Source organism: Carcharodon carcharias, chromosome 13 (genome assembly GCF_017639515.1).
Source record: "Carcharodon carcharias isolate sCarCar2 chromosome 13, sCarCar2.pri, whole genome shotgun sequence".
Taxonomy (NCBI): domain Eukaryota; kingdom Metazoa; phylum Chordata; class Chondrichthyes; order Lamniformes; family Lamnidae; genus Carcharodon; species Carcharodon carcharias.
In genome coordinates, this window is record NC_054479.1 from 37,803,211 (window position 1) to 37,824,828 (window position 21,618).

General features: G+C 42.5%; 1 protein-coding gene across 1 annotated transcript in view; it reads right to left on the bottom strand.

The window, feature by feature from the left end:
* Window positions 1–21,618, bottom strand: part of aacs (acetoacetyl-CoA synthetase) — a 151,302-nt gene that overhangs the window by 62,087 nt on the left and 67,597 nt on the right. The window contains exons 7-8 of the mRNA XM_041203593.1: window positions 9,012–9,093; window positions 5,550–5,700 (exon numbers count right to left, since the gene is read on the bottom strand). Of these exons, the coding sequence (XP_041059527.1) occupies window positions 5,550–5,700; window positions 9,012–9,093 (233 nt within the window). The remainder of the gene's footprint in view (window positions 1–5,549; window positions 5,701–9,011; window positions 9,094–21,618) is intronic.

Here is a 21,618-nt window from a genome sequence, read left to right on the forward strand (position 1 = left end):
CAGGACTTGGTGGCCAAGAAAGGTGCATTCATAACATGGCCAAACAAGTTGAGTAACAACTTGCAAATTCTTTGAAAGGTCCCAATAGCCGGTGGTTAACAGCGGGGAAGATGCATGATCAGCCACGTGATGAAAAGAAATTGGAGCCTCTACCATTACTATTCCACAACTTCAGGCTACGTGCATGTGAAAATTTATGTTACCACAGCAACAGGGACACACCTTGGGTGGGAGGGGTGGTGATGGCTGGCCAATTAGCTGAGCAGCTGGTTTGGATCAGACTGGTGGCAACAGCCTAGGGTTTGACCCCTGTTCCAGGTGGGTGGATTCAGGACCTGCCTCCTTACCCTAAGCGTGATGGAGGTCGTGATGTTGTGGGTCAGATCTGCCTAGAACTCAAGAAGAAGAAACCTTACGCACAGTAAATACTTACCTACTATTGCAACTGATAAAATTGGAGGAAATGCTTCCACCAAATGGAGGGGTCCCCTTCATTCACTCATAGGAAAAGAGAGGGTAGGAGAGCCATAAATATTAGCAAAGCTATATTTCAATTGCCACCAACTTTTTTAAAATCAGCTATAAACTCACTGGCTGCATCTTGGGTTGTGGGTGGTTCTATCAAGGGCAAGTTTATTGCTTATCCAAGGTTGCTCTGAAGTGGTGGCACACCTGGCATCAAGAGTCAGCTCTGTTGTGTTGGACTGGAGTCACGTGTACTCCAGAGCAGGTAAGGGCAGCAGGCATGCTGTCCCTCCCAGAAGGTCATGAACAGCCCATAAATTATCACATTCATTGAATTCACTGTCACTAATTATCAGAATGGAACTTGAACTTATTAAATCTCTAGGTTGTGGTCCTTTGCTATAAATATTACAATAATTTTACTGCATAAATTATCTGATCTAAATAATTAGCTTTGGGAACCAACATCTCCTAAATGACTGTGATATTATAGGTTAACAAAAACACGAAGCAAAAATGTTGCCATTTACTGTAAACTACAATTGTTATTTTTAAAATGCAAACACTACAATACACATGAGGCAGAATTTTACAGCCACTTTTCGGTAGGGATGGGGCCGTAAAATGCAGCGAGACATTCTAAACCTCATTGGCTTCAGCAGGAAGGTAAAATCCCACTGCCGTAAAATTTCACCCATGATTTTAACATCAAGTTTACCTCTAATTAACTGTACACAAACATTAGCATTAGCACAGCTTGAATGATATGGGGGGATATTTTCTCTGTGCATTATATATAACAAAATCATAACAGCTTCCTTTATGAATCTTGGTAAGTGGCACAGAGACAATCGTCCTCCATTCTATTCACTTATGGCTGGGCATGGCGTGATGATGCAACAAGTCTGCCCCCTAGTGATGCACCACTTCTCTGCAAGACCCAGCACCCTTTAAAACTCCCCACATACTGGCAATAATGATTAACAGCTCACTGTTCAGTAAGGTTGCAACTAACGACCAATTCTTGAACTGACCTGGTCTCTCGCCTAAATGAATCAACGGGCTGGTAACAACAATAACAACAGTGTGCTGTAGAAACTAATGCAAACTAAACAGAAGAATAATCACAAACTGCCTTTTCAGCACACGAAGAGTTTATGGATTTCAACAAAAGCACATTTTTTAAATAGTGTCAGTCGTTCAATAAATTAAATTTTTTTTTTTAAAAAGCTGGAGATACTGGCCGTCACTTTTTTAAGTGTTTAAACTCATGAAACTGCAAACTGCATTAAGTCACACGTTCTGCCCTTCCATGTTCTAAAGTCATCGACAGCCATCTCCTCAATGCTGATTATATGGCATCAATGTACATAGCATAACTACGGCTGCAGAATGTTAGTTTTGTATTGAATGCCCTTGTACTTTCTATCACAGACAGATTGGAATTAGACCTGTATGCATTCTTCATGGCTCCCTAGACAAAGATAACTGCGAGTTTTAGAAACATGCAAATAAATTATTACATAGTTAGCACAAAGTGATGTAAGAATTGCTTTTTGGGAAATATTTGGTAGTAAAAAAGTGCACCTCAGATGTGATATTCTGAAGATTTACTTATGTTCTAAAGGGTAGATACTTGCTCCCTGATGCTGATACAAAATTTTAGTTCAACCGTTGCATTGGAAAGCAATATGCAAGGAAAAGGCAAACTCAGCTATTTGATCAATGTGCTTCCCAGACGGACAGTCAATGCCTAACTAACAGTACACTGCAATGAAAAAAACTAAGGAGGAATAACTACAAATGTCCTTTAACCTCACAAACGAATCACGATGAGCTGACTTACTTTTTATGAATGGGCAGGAGAAACAGCAGATATTTAACCAGTTCAGAGCAACTAATGTTACTCATTACCATGGTAAAGATTTAAAATCCACCTGTGTGTTATCATTCGAATCTCAAGTTATGGTTGTCCACTGTAAGGCAAATTCAGACAATAACCCCTGTATCCAACATCCCCTTGTGGGGTTTTGGCAAATTTTAGACAACATCACTCACCACAAAAAAAAATGCTCATTAATGTAAACGCATCAACCTAGAAAGCCCATAAACCAACTCTGCCACCTTAATAATGATGTGGCAGGACTTCCCATGTGCTTGCCAGTTACAGCCCTGAGCCCATGAAGATTCACAGGGTCAGTAGCATCTCCATAAGATAGGCAGCCACTCAGAGTGGAACAGCTGGAAACAACAGCCTCTGAGGCCATGAGGCAGCCAAAGTATATCATGTATTTTTAAAGAATGGACTCTTTTCCAAGGTCACTTTAAGGCTAGTGCTAAGGAAATAAACCTTTATGAAGTGGGGGTGAGGTGGGCTGGAAAGATGCCCATTTTTGCCAGCTGGAGGCTACTATACATCTGTGCTGCCCCTCCCACTTAGAATCTACCTTAAACCTCATGAATTTGCAGGACTAGGCAATCAGCTGTTCCTGATTCAAGGCTGCTTAATTGAAATTAACAATTAATTCAATTTTAAATTATATAATAAAAAAGCCTTATGGATAATGAGAATCTTTCTTCAAAACAAAAAAATGACTTTGAAATACCAAAAGAAACTGCTAAGGGAGTTACTGAAGAATCATTTATACTTAGATTCAAAACACAGTACAAGCTCCATTATCAGTCAATGAGTAACTGCCTGCTTCCCCAGTGCCAGAATTTTTACAAGGAACATTTTCATTTCTATACTAAAATAAAAGCAAAGAAGATTCCCAAGAAGAGTCATACTGAACCTGAAACATTAACTTGGTTTCTCTCTCCACAAATGCTGCCAGACCTGCTGAGTTTTTCCAGCGTTTTCTGTTTTTATACCTTCAATTCTATGCCTATGCCAGACCAGACTTTGCTTACTCTTGATTGGCCACCTACTTCCAGTATGGTATATAACAGGAGGTTCTGCCCTAAATTATAATTCAATGTCCTTCATGTTTGGATATAGCCACAACTGCCTCCAGTGTATACGTGTAATGTGGAACTAAGACACCTTTTACAAAACTGTCCCACTTTTCATCGTTCGAGGAAGTTCATGAAGTTATAATTTGAGCAAAATAGTAACATTTTCAGACCATGATTAAGTTAGGCTGATATTTTTAACAAGGTCTGCAGCAGTGAAACAGAATAAAGACTATAAAAAGGAACTTGCTAAGTATTTGGTCATTTACACAATTATTTGCAGCGTAAAACTCAAAAGATTATATTTAGCACCATTAAACTACGGTGATTTTTGGAAGATTAAACCACTGAATTGAAATCAAGTCTTTAAATTTGGAGTCCACTGAAATCGTTTTGAATTGGAATTTTGAATTAATCTATTATAAGTGAATAGGTTGTACCCAGGTTGTCAATATTTTAACATGCTGATAGGTATACTTATTATATTTAATACACTGCATTCCAATTGAAGGCATTTAAGATCGTGTCAAACATGGTAATCAAAATTAAATACTAATTGAAACATCTATTAAGTTTAGAAAGAAACTGCTGCAGCAAAAGGGCAGTTTCATTAAAGACATTTTCTACTTATTTCCAATGTAATTATAGTTTTATTTTTGCATTGTAATTATGTCCGTGTATGCTGGCATTAGACTCCATTAGTACAGAGCCTTTAAATGATTAAGCTTATATTACTTTATTCATAGTTAAGTTATTAATCAATAGCAGGTATCCTATAGCATTCTTTACAGGCAGCCCCTGGAATGCAGCTGTGACCTTCAGCTGCTTTCAGAGGTTCAAGGGTCACTCCTCTAATAGGCAATACCAAAGTAAAAGACTGCAGATACTGGAAATCTGAAATAAAAACAGGAAATGCCAGAAATACTTGGTACATCTGGCAGCATTTGCGGAGAGAGAAACAGAACTGATGAAAGATCACAGACTTGAAACATGAATTCAGTTTCTCCATCCACAGATGTTGCCAGGCCTGCTGACTATTACCTGCATTTTCTGTTTTCCTAGCTCTCGATAGGCAATCCAGGTAGCTTAGCTGCTCATAAACTAAAGAGATCAGTCAGAGATGCCAGGGGTGCCATAGGCAAGGGCAGGGAGCTTGACTCCAACCCCATTTCCCAATGCCAGGTCCCTTGTTCAGGCACTTAGGCAATAATTGCCCACTATAGGGCTTTAGGTGGTAACAGGCCAGAAAGGATATCCAGCATCCTTTGCACCCATGACTTAATCGGAGATAAGGCGGGAAGGCACCATTTCACCCGATTAAATGTCCCCTTCTGCCTCCAAACTCAACTCGGGTGGGGGGGGGGGGGGGGGGGGATGATACATTAAATTTCACCCATGGAGATTTTATTTATTTATTCTTTCACAGGGCATGAGCATAGATGGCTGGACCAGCATTTATTGCCCTTCCCTAATTGCCCTTGAGAAGGTGGTGGTGAGCTGCCTTCTTGAGCCGCTGCAGTCCATGTGGCGTAGGTACACCCACAGTGCTGCTAGGAAGGGAGCTCCAGGATTTTGACCCAGCAACCGTGAAGGAACAACGATATAGTTCCAAATCAGGATGGAGGGGAACTCGCAGGGTGTAGTGTCCCTTGTCCTTCTAAGGGGTAGAAATCGTGGTTTGGAAGCTGCTGTTGAAGGAGCCTTGGTGGATTCCTGCAGTGCATCTCATAGGTAGTACACACTGCTGCTACTGTGCATCAGTGGTGAAGGGAGTGAATGTTTGTGGGTGGGGTGCCAATCAAGTGGACTGCTTTGTCCTGAATGGCATGAGCTTTTTGAGTGTTATTGGAGTTGCACTCATCCAAGCAAGTGGAGAGTATTGTATCACGCTCTTGACTTATGCCTTTGGGGAGTCAGGAGATGAGTTACTCGCCAGAGAATTCCCTGCATCTGATCAGAGAAAGGACAAAAGCATAGACTACTCTCGCTTTAAAGTAAAATGCAGATCTATTTTGCATTTCATTCTTCTACTGAATGCAATTTCAAATACAACATACAAAAATGCAAATAAGCACTGCTAAATTAGGTTAAACAGGTCTTTGTCCTTTGTTAAAGCCTCAGGGATTACCTACCCCAGCCGAGTGTACCATGCATTTCGGTGCCCCTGTTGTACCAGAAGAATACATGATGAAAAGTGGATGGTTGAAGGGCAGCTGCTCAAACTCCAGCTGTGGACCATGGTCTCCTTCCTTTCCAGTGGCAAGGAATTCATCTATAAACATGCTATGAAAAAGAAAATCAAGCGCTTTGGTTAAAAAACAATAACTGTAATCGAAGGGAGTGAAAATCTAGTAGAAATGCTTACCAAAATATTCTCACTGCCTCTGCAAAAGAAAGTCCATGTAAAAATAATCATTGATGTTAAAATAAATACATTTTCTCCCCATGTGGATTTGGCACTCATTTCCTTCAGGATTTTCTAGTGAACTTACTATTAGGAAGGGGCCGCGCACGCCCCAGGCGGACGTGGCCATAGAGGGGGGTCCACCCCTCTGCAGGAGCCAATTGGACGCCACTGGGATTTACGTAGTGGTCTCTCCAGACATGGGCAAAATGCCAGTGGGGGCAAGAAGTGGCCATTACTTGGGCCATTTAGTGGCTCAATTGGCCAGCCTTTGTGGGTGACTGTGCCACTGAGGCTCCCGCCACTGGTAATAACATCATAGCAGTGGAAAGATACCTGGCTCCCCTCCCTACACCCTTCCCTGCCATAATACCAGCCCTCCTCCCTCTCTGCTCATCAAAAAGGCTGGTAAAATATAGCACCAGGTCTATTTTTAGGGCTGTAGGGGGAAATTCAGCACTCAAAGCAATGTTTTACTTAGACTTAATCTTGGGTTTATCTCTGATAAAAGGAAAGAAAGAAAACCATCCAAATGTCCAAAATGTTCATCCTGCATTCTATCTTTTGAAAACTTGAAATAAGGCAAATCAAAGTCATTAAGTGAATCATTGACTGCAAATTTTAATATTTAGAAGTGTATACATTTTGAAAACAAAACACTTTAATTCTGTATATAAATCATTTCATCAAATTATTAGTAAACACAAAAAAATGCAACAAATTGATGATTAATGCACTGAAATAAGGGGAAACACTTGCAGGCTGAAAAACACTGCAGCCTAGCAGCTCCAGACGACCAATATATAAAGTGAGACATTATGTTATGCATCAAGTCTGGCTTAATTATGCAGATTAAGATTGCTGGAATAGCAAATATGCAGACCAATTTCCACAGATGTATTACCTTATATTGCAGTTTGGTGCCTAACTTGAACAGCATTAGAACTGAAGGAATTATTTATGATTCGTTAAGTTACAAATAAAGGCCTATCCAAAAGGGCATTGAAAACATTAATTTGGCATCTTAATGTCCAAAGTGAGAAGGGGGCTGAGAGCAGAAGAGTGGAAGGTGAGATGGAAGACAATGTTTTTGTTTAAATTTCCACATAAGGCTGTATGAAAGTGAAAAAAAATAAAATTTGCATTTTAGTAGCACTGCTTGAGGTAAGAATGATGGCGAGGACACTAGGAAAGCTACCTCCCTTGCTCTCTTTCAAATTGTGCCAGATGATCCTTTACAGCTATCTGAAAATGGACATCTCACTTTAGTCTGATCAGAAAAATAGAACCTCCAATAACGTAGCACTTGCTTGTGGGTTATATATTCAAGGTCTGAAGAATTGGAACCTGCAATCTTTTAACTTGGAGATAAGAATAGGCATCAGCCATGGCTCACTAGTTACACCCTTATCTGATTCAGAAGGATGTACATTTAAATCACAGTCTAGAACTTCAGCTCATAACCTAGGCCATGTTACTAGTTTGAAGAACAGCTTGATTAAGGGCTAAACATTGGCCAGGAAACTCTTAATGTTCTTTAAAATATGGCATCATGAGATCTTTTATATCCTTACAAGTGGGCAGCTGGGTCTTTGGTTTAAGGTCTCACCAAGGGACAGCACCTCCAATAGTGCATCAATCCCTCAGTACTGCACTGGAGTGTCAGCCTTCACCTTTGTGCTCAAGCCCTAGAACGGGACTTGAAACTAGAACCTTGTGACTCAGAGGCGGGAGTGCTTCCAACTGGGGCACAGCTTATCTCTGATGTCCTGGTCAATATTTATCCCTCAATCAACATCACAGAAACAGGTTATTTGGTCATTATCAACTTGCTGTTTGAGAGAGTTTGCCGTGCGCAAATTGGCTGCCATTTTTCTTACATTACATCAGCGACTATACCTCAAAAAAGTACTTCATTCATTGTAAGCCACGTTGAGATGTCTAGTGAAAAGTGCTTTGTAAATGCAAGCCTTTATTCTATTTTTAAATACTTCAGTGGAGTAGTGCTACAGACCCATCATTTAGATAGGAGTTTAAACCGAGGTCCTGTTTTCCCTCTCAGGTGGACGTAAAAGATCCCATATCACTATGTGAAGAACAGGGTAGGTCTCCCAGTGTCCTGGCCAACATTCAACTCTCAAGCAACAACATTAATTAGTTACTCATCTCATTGTTGTGCACAAATCAACTGCCACATTTCTCTACTATTCATCAGTAACCACAATTCATTGGCTGTGAAGCCTTTTGGAATGTCCCAAAGCCACGAAAAGGTGCCGGATAGTTTCAAATTCTTTTAGTTCTTCCTTTCTTTGCCAGCCAAACTATTACCAAATTTAGATAAATCAAGTTCCTAGCGGATGCAAAAAAGGTGCCAAACTACCTTTAACATAACAGCCACTTACAGTCTTACATAGCTCACATGGGAAAATAGATAAGGTCCTACTGGTAGGTACTTTTCTGCAGTTTGGTTTCGTGCACAGAACAATATCAGTGACCATTACCTTCTACCTTGCAACTAACCCATGTTATATTTGATCCATCACTGCATAATAATAGATGCTAGGCAATGAAGCAAAGATATTCTATTCTCCAGACTCAATAATACTCACCCGGGGCAAAAAATTTTACATTCGCTAAGTAAGCATTAACCAGTTCCTCTTTTAGATACTGACTGATCCCACTGTATTCCCAGCAATTTCTATTTTTGCTTAAGATTTAAATAAATGTGTTTTGTGAAGTACAGGTTTTATAAAAATGTAGTTTCAAAGTTAACAACTGAGAAGCATCTTAATTCCAATTCTGATCTTCCGTATAAAACCCTCCTTTCGTTCCAGCACTTGTGACAGAACTTATTGCCATTTTGGCCTTGCTGTCTGGAACTTCATTTAAGCAGCTGGTCTTTGCTATTCCCCATTCCCCCACATACCCAACCACCCCTCTCCTCCCATGACCTGCCCCTCTCTCTCCCCTCACCTATAAATTTCCCCCTCAAAACCCATCTCCTTGACCACACCTTTATTGAACTCTTCTACTGCTCAGTGCCAATTTCCTTCTGTGAAACACAGTGGGACATCTGCTACACACAAGATGCTACAGAAATGCTGGCAGAAGTTGTCATATTTTAATACATAGAAATATCAGTTGACATTGCAACAAATGCTCCATTAAAACATTATTCCTGAGTTTTCACCTGTTTGGTATCCTGGACAGGTCAATGGCCTCTTTTGATCGTACATATGGAATTACCACTACCTTCTTCAAATCGGGCAAACCTAAAAAGAACAAATAAAAAGCTCATGTCAATCAATCTGAAATTACACTGTGCTACTGAGACAGCATAGACTTAAAGTAACATAACCCTAGGTTTTAGCTACAAATGAGAAATTTCCTAGAAACTACTCCACCACCAGCACCCCCCCCCAAACAGATTGACAATGATAGCTGTCCCTTATGGTTGCTATAGATTGTGCATGTCCAAGAGTGAACACCTTAAAAATGAACATAAATCATTTTATAGAACCGCCTCCATAGTAAGAGAGGTTTTCCTAATCACCTGCAACATGTTCTCTATGGAAAGAAATGCTTTGCCTTTTAAGATCGACATCCTCAATTGCTCACACATTAAAATCTAGGACCCACAAGCCATATCCAACAGCCAAGCAGGACTTCCCATTGGCCAAACGTAAAGGATAAACATATTTTACCAAACATACAATTGATTCAAATCACATCAACCACCAGTTTGGGTCAAAACATTTGTCAGTTGATCACAAAGAACTAATGGCTTGGTGTTTGAGATTTACTCAAGGATCATAAAATGTGGCTGTGTCTGGGCTGTAATGGGAAACCTTGAATAAAACATGCAACATTGTCTATATACTGTAGCTTCATAGAAAGTAAGAGTTTAGCATATATAAATAGTAAATTCATAATGTATATTGTTGCATCATAGATGTACATGATTTATTTGCATTTGTAGTTTTAAACACTTTAAGATCATACACATGGAGCAACCAGAATATAATTAGTAGGTAATTCTATACTTGGGTGTCAGCTGTGCCTCAGTGGGATACCTCTCAACACCAAGGCAGAAGGAAGGCTGCATGTTTAACGTCCAATCTAGAGACCTGAGACCTTGAAAGGCACGACATAAATGTATTTTTTTCTTGCATTATCAAAATTGCAAATAAATTAAGAATTGGTGTAACAGTTCACCTAATTTGTTGAAGGGAGAAAGACCTCCCTTTCTTGAGTGCCTCAGGAATGTAACAGCAATACTCCAAAATGTTGTGAACATTGGTTAATAAATTTATCAACCCCTTTCTTGAACTGACTTCATCAATTTTCCTAATTTACGTAAGTAAATTTTTCTACAATTTACTTTAAGTTAGATGTTACTTAAATCCTTCAAAAAAAATTGCTTAATTATTTATCTTTGGCACATCTGGTTTAAGAACACTAACTTCTCTCTATGTATTGCCTTTAACTTAGTAAAACACACCCAAATCCATTGGAGCAATATCAAAGTAAATTTGACACAGCCACGTATTAGGATATGAATAAAAGCTTAGCCGACAAGGCAAGTTTTAAGGATGCTGCCAGACCTGCTGAGTTTTTCCAGGTAATTCTGTTTTTGTTTTGGATTTCCAGCATCCGCAGTTTTTTTGTTTTTATCTAAGTTTTAAGGAGTGTCTTAAAGGAGAGAAGTGAGGGGTGGAGAGGTTTAGAGAGGGAATTCCAGAGCTGAGGACCTCAGCAACTGAAGACATGACCACCAAAGATGGAACAATTAAAACTGATGATGCGCAGGACGCTAGAATTGGATGAGCGCAGATATTTCAGAGGGTTGGAGGGTTGTGGGGGTGGAGGAGATTACACAGATGGGGAGAGCCAAGGCCATGGAAGGTTTTGATAAGCAAGGAAGGGATTTTAAAACTGATATGTTGCTGAACCAGAAGCTATTGTTGGCCAGCACAGGAGGCAATGGGTAAATGGGACTTTGTGCAAGTTAGGACATGGGTAGCAGAGTTTTGAATGACTGAGTTTGCAGAGGGTGGAATGTGGGAGGTGAGTCAAGAGTGCATTGGAAAAGTCAAGTCCAGAGATAACAAAACCATTGAAGAGGATTTCAGTAGCAGCTTAGCTGAGGCAGGGACAAAGTCAGGTGAATTTACAAAGATGAAAATAGGTGGCTTTAGAGATGATGCAGATATATCGTTGGAAGCTCAATTTGGGGTCAAATATGTCACCAAAGTTACAAGCTGTCTGGTTAAGCCTGAGGCAGTTGCTAAGGATGGGGATGGAGCCAGTAGCCAGAGAACAGGGCTTGTGGCAGGAACTGAAGACAATGGCTTTGCTCTTCCAGATACCTATATGTAAGTCATGCAATTTTCTGGAAGACCATTTGCAGGTCTTTTTAACACTCTGAATTATGATTAGACTGTAAAAGCCTCCAAAGTCATTTTTTCCCCAGTAAAATATCTGAACTACACGATAAAATGAATCATCCCAGATTTGCATGAAGTGTGATAGCAGGGTGGGTAAAGCGACGTTTTACCCGCTGGCCGCAATGGCGGCTTCTCACGCCGTAGAGTCCCAAACCCGCCACGTTAATTATACATTTCCAGGAAACATGCTGTTTACATGGCAGGCGGGCTCTCATTTGGCCGCCATGCCATCACCTCACCGTTTCATCACGCCAGGGGCCGCATTTAAAGTGGAGCCGCGCACACACCTTTGTGCTTCCTGCCCAGGACAGCTGCATGGAAGACAGGGTGGCCTGAAAGGCAAAAAGACTGCAGCACCCCGCCTCCAGCATCAGTGACGTGTCCCTTGTGCACCTTTTGAACGTCATGGAGGCCCCATATGATGTCCTCTACCTCCACTTTGGCTACAGGATGGCCAGCTGCATCACCAATCCAGCGCGGGAGGCGGTGGCAGCGGTGGTCAGCGCCAATGCTCCGCAAAAGTGGACAGCCACTACAAGATGAATGGTCTCATCCATTCCACAGAGTAACTGACTCTTCTCATCACTCTCAACTCTCACAAACCCACCACACATCCACAGGGATCTCACATCTCAAGGAACAACACCACTAACTCACACACACACACCCTCACATCTCCGTCAGGCACATACCCTCTCAAGCTCGCGTCCTCATCCTGTCCATAGCTCTGCTCACCACACAAACATTCCACACAGTACCATGTGTCATTGCTCACACTCTCTCCATCCTGTTTCCACGCAAGAGACTTAGTCTTAGGAAATGAAGCTAGTGGATGAAGTAGCAGTGGGGGACCATTTTGGAGATGGTGACCATAATATAGTTAGATATAGCATCATTATGGGAAAGGACAAACATAGTACAGGAGTAAAATTTCTAAACTGGGGGGGGGGGAAAAGATAGATTTTACAAACCCGAGAGGTGAGCTGGTGAGAGTGGAGTGGATACAACTATTAGATGGAAAAACTGTCAAATCAGTGGGAGGCATTGAAACACGAGATTCTACAGGCACAGTGTAGTCATGTTCCCACAAAGAAAAAGGGTGGCACTGCCAAATCTAGAGCCCCCCTGGTTATCCAGAAACATACAGGCATACAAACATACATAAAGCAGAAAAAGAAAGCTAATGACAGTCACAAAAGATGTAATACTGTAGAGAGCCTAGAGGAGTATAGAAAGTACAGGGGTGAAGTAAAAATGAAATTAGGGAAGCAAAGAGAGGATATGAAAAAATATTGGCAAGTAAAAATCAAAGCAAATCCTAAGATGTTTTACCAGTACATTAAGAGAAAGAGAGTAATTAGGGAAAAGGTAGGGCCTATCAGAGATGTACATGGTAACCTGTGGGTTGATGCAGACGATGTGGGTAGGGTTCTCAGTAAGTATGTCTCTGTTTTCACGAAGGAGCAGGATGATGCAGACATTCTACTTAAAGAGGGAGTGTGAAATATTAGATACAATAAGCACAGTGAGAGTAAGTACTGGAGGGACTGGCATCCTTGAAGGTGGATAAATCACCAAGGCCAGATGGATTGTATCCCAGGCTGGGATACAGGGAGGAAGTAACAGATGCTCTGAGGATCATTTTCTGATCCTCACTAGGTACAGGAGAGGGCCCAGAGGGTTGGAGGTCTGCAAACTTTGTACCATTATTTAAAAAGAGTGTGAGGGATAGGCCAGAAAATTATAGGCCGGTCAGTCTGACTTCAGTGGTGGGGAAATAATTCCAAGAGACGAGATAACCTGTTACTTAGAAAGGCACGGGTTGATCAGGGATAATCAGCATGATTTTGTTAGGGGAAGATCAGGATGTTAAGGGAAGATCAGGTCTTACTAACTAAATAGAACTTTTTGAGGAAGTAACAAGGAAAATTGATGGGGATAGTGCAGTGGATGTTGTCTACATGAATGTAAGTAAGGCATTTAACATGGTTCCACATGGCAGACTGGTCAGAAAGTGAGATCTCATGGGATACAGGGGAAGGTGGCAGGTTTGATCCAAAATTGACTCAGTGACAGGAAACAAAGGTAATGGTCGATGGGTGTTTTTGCTAATGGAAAATGGTTTCCAGTGGTGTTCCACAGGGCTCAGTGTTGGGGCCCATACTCTGTTGTATATATTAATGATTTAATTTAAATGTGGCAGGCCTGATTGGTAAATTTGCAGATGACACAAAAATTGGCCATGTAGCTGATAGTGAAGAGGATAGCTGTTGACTCCAGAATTATGTCAATGGTTTGGTTGAGTGGATGGAAAAGTGGCAAACGGAATTCAATCCAGGGAAGTGTGAGGTAATGTATTTGGGGAGGGCAAACAAAGTAAGGGAATACATAATAAACAGGAAGTTATTGAGAAGAGTTGAGGAAGTGAGAGACTTTAGAGTGAATGTCCACAGGCCCTTGAAAGTGGTAGAACAGGTGGACAAAGTGGTCAAGAAAGCACATGGAATGCTTTCCTTTATTGGGCGAGGTATCAATTACAAATGCAGGGATGTAATGATGGAACTGTATAGGCCATAGCTGAAAATCTGTGTACAGTTCTGGTCACCACATTACAGGAAGGACAAAATTGCTCTGGAGAGATTGCAGAGGAGATTTATAAGAATGTTGCCAGGGCTTGAAAATTGCAGCTATGAGGAGAGATTGGATAGGCTAGGGTTATTTTCCTGAGAATAGGGGAGGCTAAGGGGTGACATAATTTTGTACACCAAAAATTAGGAGGGCCTAGACAGGGTAGACAGGAAACACTGGTTTCCCCTAGCTGAAGGATCAATTACCAGGGATATATATTTAAGGTGATTGGTAGAAGGATTAGAGGGGACATGAGGAAAAACTTTTTCACCCAGAGGGTGGTGGGCATCGGGAATTCACTGCCTAAGTCGGTGGTTGAGGCTGAAACCGCTCAACTCATTTTAAAAAAGGTAGCTGGATCTGCATCTGAAGTGCAGGTGACCTGCAAGGTTACGGACCAGGTGCTGGAAAGTGGGATTACAATGAGCAGCTAGTTTCTTTTTTTCTCTTTTTGGCCAGCACAGACATGATGGGCTGAATGGCCTCTTTTTGCACCCTAGCTTTTCTATGGTTCTAAGCCTGCTCATATCAGCAAGGGGAGCTCCCAGACCAGGGGTGGAGTGACCCACATTAGGCCCCTCATTCATTTTGAGGAGCGTGCCATCGCACTGACTGGTGAGGACGTGGACCACGCCTGCGGTGACGGTGAGGTCGGCAGCAAACACCCCCTTGAGAATCCTGCACCACATCATCCCTCTCTCAATGTAAATACGAGGGCTCTCTCTCCTGCTTTTGGCTCTCCTGACACGCACTAATTAACTCTACTTTGGTTCATCACAGGGAGTGCTGCCAAGTGTCCGACAGCCTGAGCCAGCCAGTCCCTCAGTTCCTTCCAGGTCTTCACAATAAGTGGCTATAGTGGAAGAATTAATCCAGGCTGATCGTTTGGTTCAAGCTGGTTTATTTTCAAGACAGCTCCTCAGTGCTACTGACTTCCAAGTAGCTCCCATACAAAGCATTCCAACTATAAATGTTTATTCTGTTTAGATGGGATAATCAATGCCCATCACCTGTTTAACTAGCAATTGCCATGCTGTGTGATTACTTATACATCGACAGATTACCCCTTTGAAAAAAAATTGAAGAACATTCTTTTTGAAACAGACAGAAGGAAATAATGTCATGTATTTCCAGATCTATAGATCCTGCATTTCCTTTACCAAACATATATAAACAATTATAAAACAAAAAGTTTTTTTTTCCATTTCATCATTATAACACAAGACACCCCTCTTCCAATACATTTATTAATTTCTTAGAGCAAACACTTCTTTTTGTAAAACAGTCTGATACTTGGGGACTTGTGTCAACCCATTGTATCTTAGAGATCTCTCTTCTCTCTAACATTTATTTTATGCTGACTAGGTTCTATTCTTAGCTTTTTCTTCAGCGGCACTTTTCGTTGAATGAACATTATCCCAGAGACCGGTTATCAACATAACAATCTATGGACAAACATTTCTCACATTGTCCCTTATATAATATTTTTGTCGGTATATTTGATGAGTAAATCCTCATATCTATCACTTCTACTAATGCCAATGTTTCAGCTGCTAAGGTGCTTTTCACTACCCTTTTTATTTTCTTGGTCTCCCACGCCAGCAGACAACATTTATCACTCTTTCCCACCAAGAATATGATAAGTCCATGCCATCTGGAAGATTGGCATGTGAAGCATCGCTAAAAATGATCAACCTCATATCCTTTGGTTCACGCAAGGATGGAAACTTAAGCGCACATCTCTCTGAATTTAATTTTTTTGGTGTTTTATTTGCTCTCAGAACTTCCTCAACTGTAGCATGTTTTATCATAGTACTCATCTCCAACACATCATAACTAGCATCAGCTCTAGTCTGAGTGCACAACCAGTTCAACTGCCCAATCAAACTTCTCAACATATCGGGATCTGATTAACATTTTCTAGATAAGATTGTTGATTCAGTGTCACTCCTAACTTGTTCTGCTTAATGTTTAAACCTATGCATTTAAAGGCCCTTGAAGCCTGACTTCCGACCTTGAATTCCCCCTTTATCTTCACGATTACCCATTTCTCAAATTCTACAGAGCCTCCCCAAAGGAGGTCATTAACATGCTTGATAAAGATTCCAGCTAGTTTCTCCTTGTGGTGCCAGTAGAACATCGTGGGGTCCGTCTTTAACTGAATGCAACCTGTTTTCAAGAGGACAGACCTCACGGAAAAATACCACACTCTTGACACATCATTCACTTGTTCAATTTCCACAGCTTTCCTTCTACATCTTCTTCTGTGGCTGGTTTCAAAAAGCCTTCCCTTTGAAACTTCTCCCGCTGCAAAAACGCAGCCTTTATATCAACAATTTGCACTCTCATGAATAGGATGCCAAAATTGCTTAAAAACAATCTTCAAACTCACTTTCTTCACAGTAGGCGAGTCCACCCTGACATGCTGATTCCCGAGACTTTCTTCAAAGCTTCAGGCTACTAGTCTCGCTTTAGCCTTATATGTCTGGGAGTACATTTTCTGTACAGATCCATCTGTGAGATAAAGCTGGCTATCCTCTGTCAGGTATTTCAGAATATACCCCAACTTTCTAACTCTTTCAGTTTGGCTTCCTTTATCAGCTTATTTTTCCAATTTATTAGCAGCTACTAAAATCTCTCGATCATAAGGACTTCTACTTCTATTGAGATTCCTAGCCTACTCACTAGTCCTCGTTCTTGTTAAGCTACTGGCCTCTACTCATTCCTCTCCCATTCTAGACTACTAAATGATCTTTCTCCCATGCGAGCAGAACACCCCTTTCGCAAGTCCATTATTTTTTTTCTAGGGTCACAACCACTTTCTGGTCCACCATCAGAACTCATACTGCACTTTCTAGGTTTCCACATCTTTACCTCAGTTTGCCAATCCATGGGTCTTGTCTCCTGTCCTTCATCCTGCACATTTAACCAATGTTTGTATTTACCAGTGGCCTTTCCTGTTCTCCCTATGATGGTGGTATCCCTCAACACACTGGTCCCTTCTGGCATGTTACCTTTGTTCCTACTTTGGGTAATTGCACCTTTGGACGAACAGCATTATTCGGTACCTCAGTGTTACTTTGTTCATAGTCAGTCGACCCTGTACCTGCCAGCGTCTGCTCCTCATAGCGTGTGTGCGTACGTGTGTAATATCTGTGTAATATCTGCATATCTGTGTAAGTGCATGGTGCCTCCTCGCTTTCCATGTCCTATTCAAAACCCGTAAAAGGTATAGTCAGTACCAATCAACCTTGAAGAATGTACTCAAACATTCCGTACTGCACAATTACTATTTTTCCATCATCCTTTGTCACCTTGCCAGGTCCTTTCCACTCTTTCCATCCCTTTTGTAACATACCATGTCTCCTTGTCTAAACTGTATTCCTGATGGTCTTATGCGGTGCCGTAGGGCTCACAAATTTTCTCCGAAACCTCAGCTTTAATGAAAGCTTTTCTGCCTGTATGCAAAGCGATCAGATGAGCAGAAAAAGTGGGGTTAATGTGGAGCAGAAGAGCATCTGATAACAGCGAAGTCAACTTCTGATTTCTTCAGTAAACCAACTGGTATGGACCGTACCCCAACTATTTGCGCCCACTGCCCATGCCAGTGCTGTTTGCAATTTACAATCTGGTTGATCAGCCAATGTTTTATGTAACATGTCGTCTATTACTACATGGTTTCTTTCACAAAGACCATTACTAAACAGGCTTTCAGGTGCAGTGTTCATAACTATGATGTTTACATTTTCGCACATATCTCAAATTTCCTCATTGGCGAATTCCCCATCAGTGTGTCAAAAACTTCATTGGTGCTCCTAATCCTGTTCCTATCCATTCCTCCATGACCCGATCGACAATGGTCCTTTTGTCTTTACCATGAAATGCAGTGGTTAGACTAAATCTGGTTGTCACATCTATGAAGTGTAGTAAAAAAAAAACACCCCTATCCTTGTCCAAACTTTTAAGTCCATTGCCACACTTAAACTCCCTGGCTAGTGGCAGCTCACAACAGGACGCAGTGGTGTCTTGCAATATTTAAGAAAAATTTCACACTGAGCAGCGATTTGTTCAACAAGGTCATCATATCCTTTACCAACCACTCCAGCATCTCGAAATAGAGTCTTCATTTTCTATGGCACCAGATGTGCAAACTGTCTATGTGACTTCCAAATTATCCTCTTTTGTTCACCAAATTCTTATGCCCAGTTAACAAATCTTCAAACTTCTTGATAAGAAATCTCTGGCTTCCTTAGTGGCAGGCAGTAATGGCTTGACCAAGTAAAATGTAGATCCACGTCTTTTCTGAACATGAATGCTCCATCATTCTTCATATCTAGCGTCATCTGAGCCTTCTTCATTGAAGATAGACTTAACAATAGCAGTACTTCACTAGAAACCACATCAGTACTGATAAACAGACTAATCCCTGCTATCTTACAAGGGAGGACGACCCGTTTGGAGGATGTTCATGAATCATCTCCGAACCTGAAACAAGTAGAGCTTTCATACTCTTTGATCTTCTGCCTCATCGAGAACCCCCAGATAGCAGTTAAGTCAGTCCATGCCACACACCGGAGAAGTCCAACCACTGTCCAGAACTGCACAGTTGAAGGAATCTACCATCAAGATACTCATCACTGGGTTCAAACTTTCAGTGGCCAATACAATTCCATCATGGCAGTCGCCATTTTCAATTATTTTCCGTTTCAGATGAATCTGTCCCGTGAGACACTTCAAAAACGCGATTCCTTCACTATAGGCAGTTCATCACATAATGATACTGGGAATCATGTCGAAAACACCAATTAGCCATTTTCCATGCGTTTTTTGGGTCTAAACGCCTATGGTCATCATCCCAGACATGTTTTTGTCCCGGCTCTCAAACTGGCTAGGGTTACAACCATTTTCAGACCTCCTGTCATTAACCCCGTCTTTGTATTGGAATCCTTATCTAATATTTGGACGACCTCAAAATTCAGCCACCATGGAATCGCTTATCCTTTGTTTCACGGTATAGTTGTTCATATTTGGTAAGAAAGTGGCTGGGAACGACTGTCTCCCCAGAAATTTTTTTTTTTTAGGGCAGCAGCCATTTGATCTAGGAGAGATTTTTTCCCCCGGAACTGAACCACTATTAGTACTAAAAGACTATTAACGCGGGAAATGCGAGCACAGTCCAGTAATTTAAATGCCAATACTGATTCCAGAATTTGAAGTTCAAATCGCTGTAGTCTTCTGTACCATTTATCAAAATCCATGATATATTCTTCCATGGACTGATCATCTGATTTCCTAATCCTATCAAAGTTGTCCAAGCTTCATGTGCTTCCAATAACACATCCTTTTAGTAAAACTTATCCAAAAACTGTAACAGAACCTCCAATCCCCCTTTATGATCCAAATCACCAACTTTCCACTGTGAAAATACCTTGCTCCTTATCTTAATTTTGGCTGGTAATGATAACGCCAACATCGTACGTTGCTTCTTTTGGGGTATGGAAGTAACTCGTGTCCACATCTCAACTTCAGCCTTCCATTGCTGATATGGTTCAGACTCAGAAAAAATTGGTGGATAGTCAAAGCTGGCGATTTTGCACTGTCCTGCCACCATTCCATAACTTAAGTTGTCAGCAACAGTACACTTCTTTTCCTTCAGAGGATTGAGACAAAAAAACTTCATACACAGCAACCAATCACCAAAGCTTAAAGTTCATCCTCTGCTACCATGTTACTCACAATAAGTGGTTGTAGTGGAAGAATTAATCCAGGCTGATCTTTTGGTTCAAGCTAGTTTATTTTCAACACAGCACCTCAATGTTACTGACTCCCTAGCAGCTTCCACACAGTGTTCCAGCTGTATCTTTTTATTTTGTTTAGATGGAATAATCAATGCCCTGCCTAACTAGCAATTGTCTTTTAACAAGGTGATTGCCATACTGTGTGATCACTTATACATTGACACTCATCTCCACCAAGAGGACACCTTCCCCATTGAAGAGCTGGAAATAAGCAGCCTGCACGATCCATCACAGCTCTAACCACACCCTCCACCGAGGCAGAGACACACATCTCGATGGGACCTAGGTCTAGAGCAGGCTCGGGTTCACAATCTGGTGATCACCGCACAGACGCATGTCTGTAGCAGGAGGAAGCAGGTTCGGCCAAGCTCCCCAGCACTCAGGGCTGCTGAGGAAGAGGCATCTGTGAGGTCGGAGTCAGATTACAAGCCTCTGGGTTTGGCCATCCAACTCATCCTGGAGAGTCAGCAGAAAGTATGGGAAATCATACAGAACTGTTGCAAGCCCTCAGCAGAGTGGCACGTGAGTTGGAGGAGTGCATCCGCCTGCTCTCTGATGAAGAGATGCCCACATGTGCTCACATGGAGGTCTCCATGGGAAGGATGGCGGACGCCATGTAGACCCTGGTCCAGCAGAACATGGAGATGTGTGCAGACCTCTACTCCAACGTGGGAGCCATGGGTGAGTTCCAGCAGTTGCAACATGAGGGGGAAGTGGGGCACCCCGACATCCCTCCACGTTTGTCTTTCCCATCAAGGAGTCAGGCCAGGGCTCTCGGGCACCCAAAGAGAACAGGAGCAACACCCCTGGATCATCCACTCGGGAATCTCAAAGGCTGTCCGCTCCCTCTGAGTCCCCTTTCCCTGTGAGCCCCTCAACCTCGTCCTCTGTCATTGCAGAGGGAGCAGCCGGCCAATGATTGATTCTGGAGGGAGAAGTGTGTGTGTGTGTGTGTGTGTGTGTGTGTGTGTGTGTGTGTGTGTGTGTGTGTGTGTGTGTGTGTGGGGCAGGGCCTTTTGGAGCCTCATGCAAGCACTCTCCCACGCACACGGATCCTTCCCATATCACACTCACCTCAATATCCTGAGTATTTTCAATGCTGCCTGCTGGAGTTCACTTTGTTGTCCATCTGAGCTGACCTGCATCTCCGCCCACCCAATGATCACGCTCCCATGCAGCACCTGGTCTCACCCACCATGACTCTCATTTCACTTTCAGTTTAGACAGCATGACCTTGATTCGGTTTTTTGTGTGCTCGCCCGTCTTTTCCCCTCCCCCAGTCACCCGCTTCCTTTCCCCCATCACTGTTGACCCCCCTGACATCACCTCCCACCTCCCCTCCGTGACCTGCCAGCCACAACCCTTTTCCTTCAGGGATGTTCAGGTGAACGTGCATGTTCCCTTCCTTCCCGAAAATCCCGCCCCCATCCACATTCACCTCCCCGACCTCCTCCTTCCCACCCCTAGGATCCATGCCTGTCTCCAAGTCCCCAACCACCCTTACCGTCCCTTCTACCACTGTTTTCGAACCCTCACCCTCCCAACTCTACTGCCTCTCTCTGCCCTCGGTCATTCTCGCCATTCCCTCATACCACTCCCACCCTCAGTTCACTCCTCAGGAGACAATCATGGACTCATCAGAGCCCTCCCTCCCTTGCACGTTCACCTGGACAACACCACCACCCCCCCAATCCAAACCCCTTCCCCCACCCTTGGTCCTCCCCCCACGCCCCCCCCCCCCCAAATAGACTCCACCCACGCTTAGTCCTTCCACCTTCCTGACTCCTCCAGCCAGCTTCATTCCTGCCTGCCTTACTGCTTCCCGACTCCTTCCTCCACCTGGAATCCCTCCCCTCTCCGCATCCTTCCTCCACCCCTCCTCTGGACTCCGTCCCCTGTCCGCATGCCCTTCCTCCTCTCTCCG